Source organism: Pelophylax lessonae, assembly GCF_965119305.1.
Source record: "Pelophylax lessonae genome assembly, chromosome: 8".
Lineage (NCBI taxonomy): Eukaryota > Metazoa > Chordata > Amphibia > Anura > Ranidae > Pelophylax > Pelophylax lessonae.
Window position 1 is genome coordinate 90,798,671 of NC_138775.1, and position 19,017 is coordinate 90,817,687.

General features: G+C 41.9%; 1 protein-coding gene across 1 annotated transcript in view; it reads left to right on the forward strand.

Moving 5' to 3' along the window:
• IFT27 (intraflagellar transport 27) overlaps nucleotides 1–19,017 on the forward strand; it is a 553,630-nt gene that overhangs the window by 501,502 nt on the left and 33,111 nt on the right. Inside the window, exons 3-4 of the mRNA XM_082265493.1 lie at nucleotides 10,348–10,427; nucleotides 13,559–13,618. Coding sequence (XP_082121619.1) covers nucleotides 10,348–10,427; nucleotides 13,559–13,618 — 140 coding nt within the window. The remainder of the gene's footprint in view (nucleotides 1–10,347; nucleotides 10,428–13,558; nucleotides 13,619–19,017) is intronic.

The window sequence follows — 19,017 nt, forward strand, 5'->3', positions numbered from 1 at the left end:
ATTTTACTTTTAGATTTGCCAAAACCATATAATATGGGGTCAAACCTAAACCCTTTCAATTTTTATACAGTCAGGCAGGCCCTTGCAGTACATATATGGATGAAATTTGGTGTATATAGTTATAAAACATATATGTCACAAATAGCAGTAGCGCAAGGATGGTGGGAACCCCTCTCCACCACACAATTATTCCCAAACTTGGTGCAAAGACCTATATATACAATAAAATCATAAGAAGTGACCTTTATAATACAGTTCTCAGCACAACATAGTCCAAAAATTCCATGAACTCATAAATAAATGCAAATAATGTCCAAGGAGCAGACAATTTTCCGTGATATTAGGGGGAACACCCTACTCTCCACCACCTCCACAGTGCCAGGATTAATAGCTGAATAACACACTCACCAGATGACTGTGCCCCCCCCCCACTCTCGTTGATCGGGCTCAAATGGCATGGATTCCAAGATGCATTTACTCCAGCGGACAACCACAACCGCCTAATTGGATGATGTACCTCCCATGTATGAAAGAAAGAAATGCTCCACTAGTGTGATATCGTTTCCACACGCTTTATTAAAAAATCCCACACATTGCACTCACTTGTTTACAAGACCATTATCGTATAAAAAAACATGATCCAACATCTGGCCGGAGTCATGGATATCCTTCAGACGCTTGAACTGGCTCCACGCCAAGTAGAAAGATCCTCCGGCTACTCCAATATCTCTGCTGTGTCAGTAACCAAGAACGCCATTTGGTCACACCCCTACGCGTTTCGTCATATCCGACTTCAACTGGAGGCGTCTGCAGTACATAGTTGAAAATAAATCTAAAGAAAATTGTATAAGAAAATTGTATAATGTATATCAAAATGCCTTGAGGGGTGTATGGCAGTCTGGAGTACGGAAACAGACATAATGCTCACCTTTGACGTCTAGCCTCCATGATTAAAAGGACTTAAATTCCCCCAGGAAATAAAGCAGGCTCCATTTGACTTGTTGCAGCTTCTTGCTAAAAAGTGTGGAGACCCCTGCTCTAGTTAATCAGTCCCAGGGAACTTGGCAGTTCTGCTTTGTATATCCTATGCCAACTGTGAAATTAACCCACATTGGAGTGAAGGGCACTCAGGCAATCCATTGATGGAAACTGGTGTCAAAATGTCAAAGCCAAGACACTATTCCCTCAAGCATCAGTATTTAATTATTCATCACAGCATGTACTAATCATTCCGTTACGATGCCTAGGTACCCTAGGTTGAACAGACGATGGCATGCACAGGCATGTGTGTCTACATTTTGTTTTTTTTCTTATTATTTTAATGTCCACTTGTGGGTCTACCTGCACTATATGTGAATGTTGTTTGATTTATGCGTAAAGATAAATAGACATAGACAAGTTCATACATAAAGATAAATAGAGCCGTTCACACATAGAGGGGATAATGACTACAAGCAGTAGGTAACGCGCTGTCATTCATTTTGACCAATGACTTATGAACAACACTGACAAACATGTATTGGTGGGTTTGTTCAGTAATCCAGTGTGAACTGTATATATAAAAGCAATAAAAGATGGCAACCAATCATATCTTCCATCCCCAAAATCTGATCAGCAAAAGATTGATTGTTACTGGTTATTATTCATATAGCATCAAATATCACTCTGTAGCAACGTATGTACAGTGCCTTGCGAAAGTATTCGGCCCCCTTGAACTTTTCGACCTTTTGCCACATTTCAGGCTTCAAACATAAAGATATAAAACTGTATTTTTTTGTGAAGAATCAACAACAAGTGGGACACAATCATGAAGTGGAACAAAATTTATTGGATATTTTAAACTTTTTTAACAAATAAAAAACTGAAAAATTGGGCGTGCAAAATTATTCAGCCCCCTTAAGTTAATACTTTGTAGCGCCACCTTTTGCTGCGATTACAGCTGTAAGTCGCTTGGGGTATTTCTCTATCAGTTTTGCACATTGAGAGACTGAAATTTTTGCCCATTCCTCCTTGCAAAACAGCTTGAGCTCAGTGAGGTTGGATGGAGAGCGTTTGTGAACAGCAGTTTTCAGTTCTTTCCACAGATTTTCGATTAGATTCAGGTCTGGACTTTGACTTGGCCATTCTAACACCTGGATATGTTTATTTGTGAACCATTCCATTGTAGATTTTGCTTTATGTTTTGTATCATTGTCTTGTTGGAAGACAAATCTCCGTCCCAGTCTCAGGTCTTTTGCACACTCCATCAGGTTTTCTTCCAGAATGGTCCGATATTTGGCTCCATCCATCTTCCCATCAATTTTAACCATCTTCCCTGTCCCTGCTGAAGATGGCAGGCCCAAACCATGATGCTTCCACCACCATGTTTGACAGTGGGGATGGTGTGTTCAGGGTAATGAGCTGTGTCGCTTTTACGCCAAACCTAACGTTTTGCATTGTTGCCAAAAAGTTTGATTTTGGTTTCATCTGACCAGAGCACCTTCTTCCACATGTTTGGTGTGTCTCCCAGGTGGCTTGTGGCAAACTTTAAACAACACTTTTTATGGATATCTTTAAGAAATGGCTTTCTTCTTGCCACTCTTCCATAAAGGCCAGATTTGTGCCGTATACGACTGATTGTTGTCCTATGGACAGAGTCTCCCACCTCAGCTGTAGATCTCTGCAGTTCATTCACAGTGATCATGGGCCTCTTGGCTGCATCTCTGATCAGTCTTCTCCTTGTATGAGTTGAAAGTTTAGAGGGACGGCCAGGTCTTCGTAGATTTGCAGTGGTCTGATACTCCTTCCATTTCAATATTATCGCTTGCACAGTGCTCCTTGGGATGTTTAAAGCGTGTGAAATCTTTTTGTATCCAAATCCGGCTTTAAACTTCTCCACAACAGTATCTCGGACCTGCCTGGTGTGTTCCTTGTTCTTCATGATGCTCTCTGCGCTTTAAACGGATCTCTGAGACTATCACAGTGCAGGTGCATTTATACGGAGACTTGATTACACACAGGTGGATTCTATTTATCATCATTAGTCATTTAGGTCAACATTGGATCATTCAGAGATCCTCACTGAACTTCTGGAGAGAGTTTGCTGCACTGAAAGTAAAGGGGCTGAATAATTTTGCACGCCCAATTTTTCAGTTTTTTATTAACAAAGTTTGAAATATCCAATAAATTTCGTTCCACTTCATGATTGTTTCCCACTTGTTGTTGATTCTTCACAAAAAATTACAGTTTTATATCTTTATGTTTGAAGCCTGAAATGTGGCAAAAGGTCAAAAAGTTAAAGGGGGCCGAATACTTTCGCAAGGCACTGTATATCTATTTTTCAGTGTCATTAGTAACTTCTTTATGTTTTGAGTTTTAAGCTTACAAGGGTTGGTTTACCTACAAAAAAATTGTGTAATTTTGTGCAGCCTACCATATGGTTCAGACTCCCCTGCCAAATAGCATAGCCAGGTCCTTGATGGTTACTATGGTAGCTACACAACTCGGTCAAGATAACTCCCCCAGCCTGCTGGTTGGACAATGTAAGAACAGAAGTACAATGATAAGATTGTCATCCTGCTAAATTTGTCATTTCAAAACGTTGGCTTCCAGTGCTGGCCAAAAATATCCCAGAATACAGCAGTGCAGGGGATTACAGGACACTACTAATGGTTTTGAAATGCAATTTTTGGTGAGTGGTATTTTTATATCCTTTAAGAAATGTAATATGTATCTTCATAAAAGCAAAATATCGATACAAACAGTGCATCTCTTTAAGAAATATCCCACTTCAACACTGCTAGAGCATTTCAGCAGAATATAGTGAAACGGGGGTTGCAAAATATGTACAATTAACAGAAATGACAAGCATACGAAGCTGACTCCCACACACCCCTGTCTCTCACTGACTGCTCCTACATAGCACCTACACCATTGCAAATTGCTCAGAATTCATTTTACATATTAACTGTCTCACATGGGTCTCAAAACCTTTTTTTTTTTTTTTCTCCTCAGCTTGCATTAAACATTTTGACCATACACATGTGGCTAATACTGTATATTCAATTGGTTACAATATTCTCTTTTCACTTTTTATTATCCATGTATCTTTTTTTTTTTTCTGGTCTGTGGTCTAAAGATTGCAAAATGTAAGCTATGCTGTAACCAAACAGCAAAATATGCATTGGAAAATGCACCTGTTGAAAGATTTCAAGTCCTTTTCTAACCAATCTTCCTACATTTCATAGACAGGTTAGTGCACACGTTTCTCCACTTTACCCAATACAGCTTGGTTAAGGATCTACCCTCAGCCTAAATGGACAGTAAAATAGCTGAACAACACTGATGAGGTCATCCCTTTAATCTCCCTGATGTAAACAGCCCAGTTCCTTACTAGGGTTGGATTGTTTTGCCATAGGCAATGGATACCTACAGGTGATTCCCTGAAGAGAACAAGAAAAGTTGATGCCATAGATTGCTTAGCTATGTTTCCACAGTCTAAATAATGTGATCTGGTGTCTGATGCCATTCTGCAAAAACATAAGGCTGGTTCATTTATGCACATTCGATAATGTGCAATTTTGCATATGTTTTCCCTGCAATTTTTTTTCAATAGATCATCTGTAAATTAGTGCTCATTAAGGATTTCAAAGAGAAATGTACTGTTCTTTTTCACTGATCCTGTGTGAAGTAAACACCCAGCCTTACGTTCTTGTTGCATCAAAAATGTAGCTTTATGGTTCTGTGGTTGTGTAGCCAGTTGGGTATAAAGGATGGATGGGGGCCTATATTGGTACAGAGTCATTCAAAGGGAAAAGGACGTCGGAGGGGGCAGTGTGATTTTAAAATATTGTAACAAAAGTTTCAGCGCTATCACTGTGGTAGCTGTACTGTAAAGAGTCCCAAACCAAATTGGTGCTGCTGCAATTAAATGCTGTAAACCAGCCTGAAAGTTTCTCAGGAAAAAAGGCGAGCAGCGCTGTCCAAATATTGGTATTATTGGAAATGCTGTATAAACAAGCCAGTGGATATAAAAAACATATATTGAGAAAGTCAAAGTTTAAGTATAAAATGCTATGAGGTCAATGATAACCAATGCTATACCAGACCAGACCAATATATCCAGATGGTGATCGGCAGTGACAGTGGATCCACTGGGTGTGCTGTGTCCGAACCCCTTGAGAAGGCTGGAGATGGAAGGCAGTCCAAAAGGCTGTGTGGAAACCATTGGCGAGCGGGAGCTGAGCCAGACCAGCCGGCGCTCACCACGTGACGTATCGGTGATACAAGGGCAGGGCAGAAGTGCGCAAAATATGTTGTCACGTCAATGTTCCCCCCCCCCCCCCCATACGTTTCAGGCTGGTCACAGTTCCAGTTTTTGAGACTTCCGCCTTGCCCTTGTGTCTCTTATACGTCACGCGTTGAGCGCCGGCTGGTCCGGTTCAGCTCCCGCTCGCCATGGCTTCTACACAGCCTTTTGGACTGCCTTCCATCTTCAGCCTACTCAAGGGGTTCGGAAACAGCTCACCCAGAGTGGACCCACAGTCATTGTCGATCACTATCTGGATATATTGGTATGGTATAGCATTGGTTATCATTGACCTCATATCATTTTATACTTAAACTTTGACTTTCTCAAAAAATATGTTTTTTTTTTTGTTTTGTTTTTTATATCCACTGGCTTGTTTATACAGCATTTCCAATAATACCAATATTTGGACAGCTCTGCTCTCCTTTTCTCTTGGTTTAAAAATATGTTGAAGTTGGAGTGCCTTCCATGTTAAGGCTGTAGGGACATTCTGTTACTTTTCTGAAGTAGGAGAATGAATGGATGTAGGAAGAGTCTGAAGAAGATAGAGGAATTAGGGCAAGACTGCCATGTTGATGTTAACTGACCCAATCAGGGAAATAATCCTGTGTTCTATTTTGAAAACAGAAGTTTGACCTGATGCAGAAGTGGTGGAAAGTTAAAGGAAAGTTTGTCTTTCAAGTCGGCTGGGATAAAAGTTCCTAGAGATATTTAATATAGCAACTGGGGGAAAAAAGGAAGCGCTTCTGGTTGAGACTATCATACAAAGGTGGTATGAAATGAGAATACAAAGAAAAAATAGCAATATACAAATAGTAGTGTCCTGAATTTAAAACGCTCCACATAGGAAAAAGTAAGATTAAAACCGTTTATTCCATAAAAGAAATGAACATTAAGTGGTAATTGTGGCACTAGATCACAGTTAATGGAGTGTCAGGCCGAGCCTGTATACTTTCCCGCAACTGCCAGATCTCAGAAAGCTCTGTGAAATTGTGGAGGAAAAAAAACAGCACCTCAGCTGTAGTGATGGCCAGAATGGCGTGGTGGAACACTGCAATGGCATACATCAGCGTTGGGCCCAACACTGGTGTATGCCGTTGCTATTTTATACTTCGTATTTGTATGCCGTTGCTATTTTATACTTCGTATTTTCATTTCATACCACCTTTTGTAGGATAGCCTCAACCAGAAGCGCTTCCTTTTTTTCCCCAGTTGCTATATTGATTTTACTCTGATCCCAGGAGCCTTCCAAGGAGTGGCTGAGGCACTAACACAGGCATCTTTATACATTGGAGTACACTGGGTGCCTTGCGCCACTTTTCTTGTTATCTAGATATTTAATAGCCAATGAACCCCATTTAAATGTAACGTTTTGTTGCAGTTGAGCACTTCGTATTCCCTGCGCTTTTACTAATGTGCATTTTCTCTGAATCTTTGTAAGTTTTGCAGTAACAATCATGAGTTGTGATTCATTCTTATGGGCCCTTATAATTTATATTGCTGCACAAAATTAGTACAGGAACTTTGTTTTTTTTCACTTTATAAGTATATTAAGTCATCTGAAGAGCCCCCCCATAGTAATTAGTTCAATATATCGGCCATCACTGGAGAGTACATTACTTCTCCTGGAAAGGACATCCTGCATGTTTGCAGCAGCTTTGGTATGTAGCAATGATGAATATGAGCAAATCTGCCCAGGTTCAATTCACCGTGGGTTCAGCAATTCCAAGCATGGAAGTCTGGGTACTGCCATGGGGGGCATGTTTATACAGCTTCAAGGGAAACATTGAAAATACAGAAATCCTTTGAAACATCTTTACGGGATAAAGAAAACTACCACCCTTACCATTTAAATCAAGAGAAGTCTTTTAAATAAAGACTATGGCATTCCAGGATATTACATATAATGTTCAGTTTGTCATGTGATAATACAGCAGTGGAACACCTGTATGGTTTGTCTAACATTCCTCCAGCAAACCCTAGCACCAACACTCTTCTAATAGCTGTAAAAAAAAATAATAATCCAAATGCCTTTGCTTACATTCTTAAAGCTACAGTCACACGACACTGTAGTCCTGAGTCCGCTCTTCTTTTCTGTTTACTTCCCATGGGGTCTTTCTGTTTACTTCCCGTGCATGGCATGGACACTTCCTATTGGTTGTCCAGTGGCAGGCTCTACTCAGGACCCAGAAGTGAAGTGATGTCATTACAAGCAGACTGTAGTAGACCAACCAGCGAGGGAGCATCTGCAATACTGGATTAGCAGTCCCTAGCACCTAGAAGTGGCAGTGGTGAGAGACCTGAACTGGGGACTAAAGCCTAGTACACACGTATCTGTGTACCCGTCTACTCAACAGAAACGGGTTCCTCTGTCAAACAGTTCTGCTGGAAAACCAGCATTCGTATTTGGATTGGGTTGGGAATTTTGATGATCAAAACTTCAGAGATGAAACCCTCATTCAAGAACCTGTGGAAGAGTAGACACTCTTATTACAGCCATATAGGGTGAAATCTATTGACGTCAACAAGGCAATAGGACCTGATGGGGTGCCAGGCTGTACAGGCTACCTCCATTCTTGCAGTACTTTTCATTGCGGGAAGCAAGAGTACAGATTTCATGAATGAAAGAGGGGGTGGAAAGGGCAGGCATAGTCAGCACTATAGTCAGACAGTTTCCTGTGACGGGTTCAGCAGCTTTTAAAAAGCCCTATGGTTTTGGAAGATCACCGGTGTATAGTATTCAAGGTGAATGTGGGAATGAAAATGTCAACAAAGATAGCAGTGACAAGTATAAGGGACACATTTCGTTAGTTATAAAATACAGTCCCTGGTGCTGATTTAAAAACACTAAACCTAAGCTTTACTGGAGTTATCCTAGGAGAGCATATTTCACTGTGATGGTGGTATTATGCAACATCTGTTACCACTTCCTCTAGCAATCGGATATTGTTGAATAAGCATAGTAACTGAACAGAAGTGGATATATAACACAATGCCAGCAAAATACACAAAATCCAGCAAATAAGATAATAAGAATGGTGCAGATTAAAGGATAAAAAGAAGACCTGGTGCAGGAGCTGTGGCCAATGTCCTACCCCCTCTTTAGAACCCTAAAGCACATGTCATTGGGCTTTAGTATTTCGCCAAGTTGTCTTAAAATAAAGACCATCTCAATTGCCCTGTTACATTGCCATTCTATTGCCATTATTACTGTACTTAGTAGAGTGTCCATGATCATACATACAAGCTTTTAAAGAAGCACATACAGTTTTTAACATGGCACCCAAACCGGTCTCTGAAGTAAAGTTGTTGAAACAATTGGAATATACACTGAACACAATTATAAATGCAACACTTTTGTTTTTGCCCCCATTTTTCATGCTCTAAACTCAAGGATCTAAGAATTTTTCTATGTACACAAAAGGCCTATTTATCTCAAATATTGTCCACAAATCTGTCTAAATCTTTGTTAGTGAGCACTTTTCCTTTGCTGAGATAATCCATCCACCTCACAGGTGTGGCATATTAAGATGCTGATTAGACAGCATGAATATTGCACGGGTGTGCCTTAGGCTGGCCACTATAAAAGGCCACTCCAAAATGTGCAGTTTTATCACACAGCAAAATGCCACAGATGTTGCAAGTTTTGAGGGAGCGTTCAATTGGCATGCTGACTGCAGGTATGTCCACCAGAGCTGTTGCCCGTGAATTGAATGTACATTTCTCTACCAAAGCCGTTTCAGAGAATTTGGCGGTACATCCAACCGGCCTCACAACCCCAGACTGCGTGTAACCACACCAGCCCAGGACCTCCACATACAGCATTTTCACCTCCAAGATCATCTGGGACCAGCCACCCGGACAACTGCTGCAATAATTGGTTCGCATAACCAAAGAATTTCTGTACAAACTGTCAGAAACCGTCTCAGGGAAGCTCATCTGCATGCTCTTCCTCCTCATTGGGCTCTCGACCTGACTGTAGGTGGTCGTAACCGACTTGAGCGGGCAAATGCTCACATTCGATGGCATCTGGCACTTTGGAGAGGCGTTCTCTTCACGGATGAATCCCGGTTTTCACTGTAAAGGGCAGATGACAGACAGCGTGTATGGAGTCATGTGGGTGAGCGGTTTGCTGATATCAACGTTGTGGATCAAGTGGCCCATGGTGGCGGTGGGGTCATGGTATGGGCAGGTGTATGTTATGGACAACAAACACAGGTGCATTTTAATTATGGCGTTTTGAATGCACAGAGATACCGTGACGAGATCCTGAGGCCTATTGTTGTGCCATTCATCCACGACCATCACCTCATGTTGCAGCATGTTAATGCATGGCCCCATGTTGCAAGGATCTGTACACAATTCCTGGAAGCTGAAAACCTCCCAGTTCTTGCATGGCCAGTATACTCACCGGACATGTCAACCATTGAGCATGTTTGGGATGCTCTGGATCGGCGTATACGACAGCGTGTTCCAGGTCTTGCCAATATCCAGCAACTTCGCACAGCCATTGAAGAGGAGTGGACCAACTTTACACAGGCCACAATTAACAACCTGATCAACTCTATGCGAAGGAGCTGTGTTGCACTGCGTGAGGCAAATGGTGGTCACACCAGGTACTGATTGGTTTACCTGCACATTTTAGAGTGGCCTTCATTGTGGCATCATGCTGTCTAAACAGCATCTTTATATGCCGCACCTTTGATGTGGATGCATTATCTCAGCAAAGGAGAAGTGCTCACTAACATCGATTTTAGACAGATTTGTGAACAATATTTGAGGAAAATAGGCCTTTTGTGTACATAGAAAAAGTCTGAGATCTTTGAGTTCAGTTCATGAAAAATGGGGGCAAAAACAAAAGTGTTGCGTTTTTATATTTTTGTTCAGTGTATTTAGTATATTTGATAAATGCGAGGCAGAGAAAATAAGGAGATAGGCTAAAGAAAGATTAGCTAAAATAAGGAATTAAAGATTTGTTGACAAGCAAAAAGTATTAATGTTGCCAATTATTCAATGGAAGTTATAATATGATGTTATAGTTATGTGTTTTTCAAAAACAGGTGACTCAACAGTTGGGAAAAGCACACTGATCCAATTGTTTCGGAGTGATGGAAGCCACTTCCAGAAGAATTACACTATGGTAAGGCTATAAAGTGAATTAAAATTTACAGAGGTCCAGTCAGTAAAATTTTTTACCCTGCAAAAGTCTGTATCGCTTTTTTAACACATCAGTGCCCGCTTTACATCTCAGTTTTCTCTGTACATCAGTGTCTTTAGCCTACCCTTCACATCATAGCCCTCTTTACATCACAGTCACCTCTTTACATCAATGTCCTCAGTTCCCCCTATCATATTATAGCCCCCTCTGTACAGTGCTGGGACAAGGTTATCCAGCGCCCAGTGCAAGGATGCCAAACTGCGCTCCCCTTCCCTTGGGGTTAGGGTCAAGGCACCCCCCCCCTGCAATAAACAGTTGCGCCCAGGGCAACCGACCCTCCTGCCCACCCCTTGTCCCTGCCCTGCCTCTGTACATCAGTGTAATCAACCCCTTCTAACTTTGCAGTTCCCCCACTTTACATCAGTATCCACAGTTCCACTCCCCTTCACATCACAGACCCCCTTTAAAGCAGTCCCACAATGTCCTCCGTTCCCCTTCACATCACATCCCCCCCCCCTTTACATTGCAGTGCCTCTTTACATAGCAGAGCCTCTTGCACATCACAGCCCCCCTTTACATTGCAGTGCCCCTCTCAATGGAAGTCTCCCCTGCACAGTCTACCTTCAGCAGGGCATAGGCACTTAGCCTGAATGTCCTCCTACCTTTGCCATCCTCACAGCAGGGCGCATAGGACGGGAAGTGATGCAGATATCTGGACAGAGCGCCGGAGCTCTCTGAACTTTTATGTTAACAAGTGGGTGATTAGCGCTTGTTAATTTGAAAAGACTCCTCCTCTCTGTCCAGATCTGCAGCTCCTCCCACCCCCTTCCATGCTCCGAGGATGACAGCGATGGCCAGTGGGCAACCCGGGAGCGAACACCCAGCTGTTAAGTGTTGATTGCGGTCTGGACAGGATTGTTACTCAGTCCAGACCGCGGTTCGCCATTTAGTGATCCCTGGTCTATTTTTTTCTGATTCCTGGTAAGAAAAAGTCTGTTGAGCCAAATGCTTTGCAAAGATTCTTTGCCATTTCCATGCCACCTTGAAGTGAATAGTAGCTACAACATTTGCGGATGGTGCTTCATCAGTAGCCAGCGATTTGCGTTTCTTCTACATGGGAAATGCATTTTTGCCACAATGCCTGTTTGTACACTACATGAACTTTAGTTGATTACACACATTTTACAGTAGACAGCATCTGTAAACTTTATTTTACATGGAATATGGTTAGTGGTGTTTGCCATGCTATTATTCTGAAAATGCTGATTGCCTGGCTTTCACTTTGGTCCAATAACTTATAATTTAAGGCACAGACCTAGAACAATTATGCAGATAAGAATTTCTGAATTTACTCTGGCATCCTTGTTTCACGTCAGTGACTTGGAAATTATTGATGAGACAGCCAGGTATTTTCAGGAGGTCATCAATGACATTTATGTATTTCTCTCAGTGTAAGTTCACTTAAATTAACCTTCTAAAGTACATACATAAAAGAGAAGAGGTGCACTCCTGGTGTTGAGTCTGGGCTCCTTTTGCCGCATGAGTGTTTTTAATGCCTAGCATGTAACAGTGATCACTATTAAACTTTATAACAGCACCTTGAAATGCAGTTGTAAGGGTGTGCCATTACAACACACCGTTTTTATCATTATACCTCACCTTGTCTTTGCTCATCAGCAGAACTAAGGCTGACCATACAGTGGGGGAAAAAATTACTTGATCCTCTGCAGATTTTTTAGGTTTGTCCACTTAAAAAATAAATGAAGGGTCTATAATTTTTATCATGGGTGTATTTTAAATGATAAACACAGAATATCAACCAAAAATCCCAAAAAACACATGATACAAATGTTATAAATTGAGTTGCAGTTCAGTGAGAAAAATAAGTATTTGATCCATAAGCAAAACATGACTTGGTACTTGGTGGAGAAACCCTTGTTAGCGAGCATAGAGGTAAGACGATTCTTGTAGTTTGTTACTAGGTTTGCACACATCCCAAGAGGGATTTTGGTCCACTCCTCTTTACAGATATTCTCTAAATCCTTAATGTGCTTCTTCTTGAGCCACTCCTTTGTTGTTTTGTGTCATTATCATACATACAAGAAGACCCATCCACGACTTCTCTTCAGTGTTCTGACTGAGGAGAAAAAAGGTTCTCATCCAAGATTTGACAACACATGGCCCCGTCTATTGGCCCTTCAATGCGGCAAAGTCGGCCTGTACCTTTTAGCAGAGAAACAGCCCCAAAGCATAATGTTTCCACATCCATGCTTGACTATAGGGATGGGGTTCTTAGGGTTGTAGTCAGCATTTCTCTTCCTCCAAACACAGCGAGTCGAGTTAATGCCAAAGAGCTCAATTTTGGTCTCATCTCACCACATCACTTTCTCTCAATCGTTCTCTGAATTATTTAGATGTTCATTGGCAGACTTCTGATGGGCCTGTACATGTGCCTTCTTGAGGAGGGGGACTTTGCGGGAACTGCAGAGTTTTAATCCATGGCAGCATATTGTGTTACCAATTGTTGGTTTAGTGACCATGGTCCCAACTGCCTTGAGCTCATTCACAAGCTCCTCCTGTGTAGTTCTGGGCTGATTTCTCACTTTTCTCATGATCATCCTTACTCCATGATGCGAAATCTTGAATGGAGCTCCAGAACGAGAGCGACAGATGGTTATTTTGTTTTTCTTCCATTTGCGAATAAGCGCTTCACCTGTTGTCTCCTTCTGACCAAGCTTCTTGCTGATGGTCTTGTAGCCCATTCCAGCCCTGTGCAGGTCTACAGTCTTGTCACCGATGTCCTTTGACAGCTCTTTGATCTTGCCCATGATGGTGAGGTTTAAAGATTCTGTGGACAGGTGTCTTTTATACACATAACGAGAGTTCATTAGGCGCACCTTCCTAAATTGACAGGACTAATCTGTGTACCACATCAGCACATACTATAGCCATCCTGTGGAAGTCAGAATTATTGTTGGTTGGTAGGGGATCAAATACTTATTTTACCCACTGAACTTCAACTCAATTTATAACATTTGTATCATGTGTTCTTTGAACACAGCTGACCATGTGAACAGCTAAATATGTTTTTTTTTTTTTTAACTTTCTTTCAGACAACTACAATGGATGTTATTATGAAAACTGTACCGATTCCAGATACTGGTGATATTGTGGTATGTAAATGATTTATTCTGTAAGAGTTCACTTAAAATGGTTACTTTCAGATATATTGGCCAACCGATTCCCTGCGAAATTGGAGCTAGACTGTATAGAAGTCACTTTTGTGAAATCCACATCCATTCAGTTGTTCCACCTTGATGTTAAGGCACCCATGTTAGGTCCATGGGCAGGTGGATGTTGGACATGCATCTGTTTACATCCGACTACCTCAGATCCATCAGTTTTATAGTGAAGGTACAAAGTTTTGAAAAGCAATTCCATTTTTTTTCTGAGGTAGTCAAACGAAAAGAAACACACACCTGGTTACATCCACCTGCTCATAGGCTGCCCATACACTATACAATTTTCTTATTCAATTTCCTTTAGATTTACATTAACTATTTGCTGACTGGGCCATAGCCCAATGACGGATACAGCGCAGTCGGCTTATTCTGGGAGGACGTACAATGACGTCCTGTCCAATGATGGAGCCTTCAGTTGTCAACAAACATGTCAACAGCATGTCTGGTTCAGTTCTCTCCCCGCACGCTGTACACACCGATCGGTACAACGTGCGAGGAGAGGGAGACTGCAGCACCCCTGCCTCATCTGTGCCTCAATCATGCCTCATTCATGCCAATCTGTGCCTCGGTCATGCCTATCTTTTCCTCAATCATGCCCTTCTGTGCTCCACTCATGCCATTCTGTGCCTCAAAAATGCCCACCTGTGCCTCACTCGTGCCTAAATCATGCCTCATTCATGACAATCTGTGCCTTCTTCATGCCACATCCATGCCTCATCTGTGCTCATTCGTGCCACATCAGTGCTCATCTGTGCCACATCCATGCCACATCAGTGCTCACCTGTGCCACATCAGTACTTATCCGTGCCACATCAGTGCTCATCCATGCCACATTAGTGCCACATTAGTGCTTATCAGTGCTCTACAGTGCCTCACAAAAGTGTAATAGGTAGTCGGGAAATGCGATAATTTTATGTCCCTAGATCATCTGATGGGGCTTTCTGAATGTTGGTCCTCTGTATGTGGCTAGGCTGTGTAAGTCTCACACTTGTAGTACCGCCATACTCAGGAGGAGTGGCAGAATGTATTTTGGGGTGTAATTTTTGCTATATACATGCTATGTGTTAGAAATATCTTATAAATGGACAACTCTGTGTAAAAAAATAAAAAAGAAAGTGTGGAAAAAAAAATGAAATGTTCAAAAGACTCATAATACCTCCTAGATTATGTGTTAGGGTGTTTCTTTCCAAATTGGGGTCATTTTGTGGGTGTTTCCATCGTCCTGGTGCTCCAGGGCACTCAAAATGTGATAGGTTGTCAGGAAATTTATATGTGTAATTTATGGACCTAGAACGCCTGGAGGTGCTACTTGATGTTGTGCCTCCTGTATGTGGCCAGGCTGTGAAAAAGTCTCACACGTGGTATCACCATACTCAAGAGGAGTAGAAGAATTTATTTTGGGGTCTAGTTGCAAGTATGCCTATACAGTGTGTGAGAAATAACTTGGTAATATGACAATTTTGCGGGCAAAAAAAATAAAAAATCTTCACTTTGCAGAGAACTATGGGGAAAAAATGACAGCTTTAAAAAACTCCCCATTCCTCTTACTAAATACCTTGGAATGTATAGTTTCCAAAAAGGGGTCATTTGGGGTTATTTGTACTTTCCTGGCTTGCTAGCTTCCTTTCACACAGGCTTACCACCCGGCGGACTCCTTTTTGCTCAGCGGGGGATCGATCTGCCAAACCTCGCTGAGCAGGCGGATGGCAGGTCCGTCTCCGCTCTCTGTGCTGAGACGGACCTGTCGGAGCCTGTCCATTTTTTCATCCGATCCTATCCGATCCTCTAGACGGATGGAAAAATAGGGTTTCCATCCATCTGGATTTCACGGACAGGATCGAATCGGAGAGCAGCAAGTGTCGGCAGACATGTCACCGCTGACATCCACTGCTCCATAGAGGTGCATGGAGCATCCGTTTAGGTCCACCTGAAAAATTGACAGGCGTGCCTGATCGGAAGCACGTGTGAAAGGGCCCTTAGTGCCGGTTCACATTTGTGCGATGCGGGAACGCTGCGATTATGCAGCGTGATCCCGCATTGTATCCACATCTCTGGCAGTTCACACTGCCATATGCGATACGCAGGGGGTGTTAATTAAAAGTTAACGACACCCCCAGTTGCGATCGCATATCCCAGTGCAATCTGCAAGTTCGCACAGAATCGGATCGCACTAGTGTGAACCACTATGCGATCCGATTCTGCTGTGGATAAAAAGAAGCCTCGTGCGAGTTTATTGCGGATGCGGTGCGAATTCAGCCATACAAAGTGTATGGCTGAAATTCACACTGCACATGAGATCGCATGTCATTTAGGAGCAGTGCGCTCCGAATTACATGCGATCTCTGCAATCGCATAAATGTGAACCAGGGCTAAGTGTCTCAAGAAATGAGATAGGCCGACAGTACATCAGGTGTGATCAATTTTCAATAATTGGCACCATAGCATGTAGACTCTATAACCTTCACAAAGCCCAAATAATATATACTTATTTGGGTTAATTTTTACTAAATATATGTAGCAGTATAACTTTTGGCCAAAATTTATGAAGAAAAAATACTAACTTGGCAAAATTAGCACAGGGCCAATCAGCACTGTCCAAACAATAGGTCAGGGGTCACGCAGACTCATAAGTCAGCCAGAGGAAAACCAAAACTCCTACTACAAGTTTTAACCAGACACTGATCGAAGTCACAAGACTGCTATATACTGATGATGAGAAAAGGTATTTAGAAGTTTATATTTACTAAAATAATTGCATTTCCATGTTTTGTGTACTGTGGGAGACCCGATATAGTGAATGCAGGGTCCTGGTTTCAGTAACACTTTAAAACGATTTGTAAGTAGCAGTAATAATCTGCAGTATGCATTTATGAATTTAGAATATTTACAGATAAATTATGATTAGTGGCAATAGGGTGCAGCACTATTCATTTCTGTCTGTCTTGTTTTAATAAATGTGTATATTATTGTGCCCTAATGTGTATGCATGCTTGGCTAAGATGGATCAATTTCAGTAACCTTATATTATAATAGATAAATGTTCGGTAAGGGCTATTTCAGAACCTGCTTGTAATGCTTATGTCATGTAAACAAGAAAAGTTTGTTAGGTTATCTAAAGCTTATGAGCTAAATGGTAGGTCCGAAATGCTGAAGATCAGACCATGCAAACACAGCTTTAGTGTGATATTTTTAAAGTGGCTGTAAAGCTTATTTTTTTGGTATTTCAATAGTATTGCACAAGATGGGGCTTACCTCTTCTTCTTGAGTCTCCTGCCAGCGCTAACGGCTCCTCTTCTTCCCTGAGTGCCCCCTCAGCAAGCTGTGTGCTGAAGGGGCAATTGTGCTGGAACACTCCTGAGCTGGACTGTGTGCGTCCCTAGACACACATACAGCGTGGCTCGGCCATGACCCCCCCCCCCCCCCACACTCCTACCTCACCTCACAGGATTTAACTGCAGCAGCAGTAGCCTAGATGTGTTTGGAGATGCCTGGGAGGAAGGAAGGACTGGTTTTTGACAGAGAATGCATTAAGGTAAAAGAAAAATAAAAAAACGTTGCCTTTAGAACCACTTTAAAATACAAAATCATAAGTACACATGTGTGATTAAAGTTGGTATTATATTGCAAAGCTTGACAACATTTCCTGAAAAACAGAGAAGACTTGTTGCAGCAATAATAGAAAACGGTGTGTTTTTTGTGTTTGTGGCCCCCTTCATGGAAGGACATTCCATAAGACAACATATGTCAGTCTATAAATGAGGACATTTTCAATATGAGTATTGTTACTCATATCTGATTGATGAGTGCTATCATCCTTCAAATAATAACATCTGTATAGCACATCTGTTTATGAAGTTTATGGAAACCTGTATAAAAGGAAATGTAGAAGGAGGAGGAGAATAGCTGCCATTTTTTTCTGACCAGTTCCAAGTTGTATAGTTACAAAGTTTGTCTGGTTCGAAAAAGACACAAGTCCATCTAGTTCAACCAATAAAAGGGAAAACAAAAAAAACATACAATCCCATATACACAATACTATACCCTCAGTTGATCCAGAGGAAGGCAAAAACCCCAGCAAAGCATGATCCAATTTGCTCCAGTAGGGAAAAAATGCCTTCCTGATCCCCTGAGAGGCAATCGGATATTCCGTGGATCAATTTTTACTATAAATGTTAGTATCCATTTTTATTATGTACATTTAGGAAAGAATCCAGTTCTTTTTTTTTTAAAAGCAATCTACTAGAGCTGTATGAATAATAGTTAAAAAAATCGAGATCTCGATTCACCCCCCCCCCCCCCCCCTCACGATCTTAAAACAGCATGTCCTCGGTTAATATAGAGCTGTTCTCTGCTCACTCCCAGCTGTAAAAAAAAAAAAGAGCCTCCAGCAAATGTTTGTTAAGGCTGCCAGATAACTATAAACACAATGTTTTACAATGTATCATTTTGTTCTTTTAGATCAAATGAATGAGCTTTTGTCTGTGAAGGCAGTGTAACCTGTTAGAGATTAACCCTTTTTCTGACACTTGTTGCTTACAAGTTAAAATCAGTATTTTTTGCTAGAAAATTACTTAGAACCCCCTAAAACATTATATATATTTTTGAGACCCTTGAGAATGAAATGGTGATCATTGCAATCTTTTATGTCACACTTTATTTGCGCAGAAATCTTTCAAACACAGTTTTTTGGGGAAAAATACATAATTCATTAACCACTTTCATACCGGGCCATTGTAAAATGACGCCGGCAGGAAGGGCTCGTCGATCCGGGCGGCCGTCATATGACCCTGGTGGCACGCATCGCGGTGATCAGGGATGAGGCTTGTCCCTCGGACTGAGCCCGATCAGGGATGAGGCTCGTCCCTCAAACTGAGCCCATCCCCAATCAAGGTAAACAGCCAATGAAATTGACTGTTTACCACGTGATCGGCTGTGTCAATCACAGCCGATCACATGAGCGGCTCAGCACGAGCCGCTCGTTCTCTCCTCAATGCGCGCCCCCGGCGATTGGGGACGAGGCTCGTCCCTCTGACAGTGCCCATCCACGATCTAGGTAAAGAGCCAATGAAATTGGCTTTTTACCAATCACAGCCGGTCACAGAATGTCAACAGAGAACACGGTAACTAGCTGTTACCGTGTTCTCCTCCTCACACACTGATCCTGTGTGAGGAGGAGATTGTGGTTACAGCTAGTTACCGATCATAGTGCACCCCAAAACACACTGATTGCCCCCCCCCCCCCAATAAAGAGGACCTGTCACTAGCCCATCAAAGTACCTGTCACTAGCCCATCAGAGTACCCGAGTACCTGTCATCAGGAGTACCCAAGC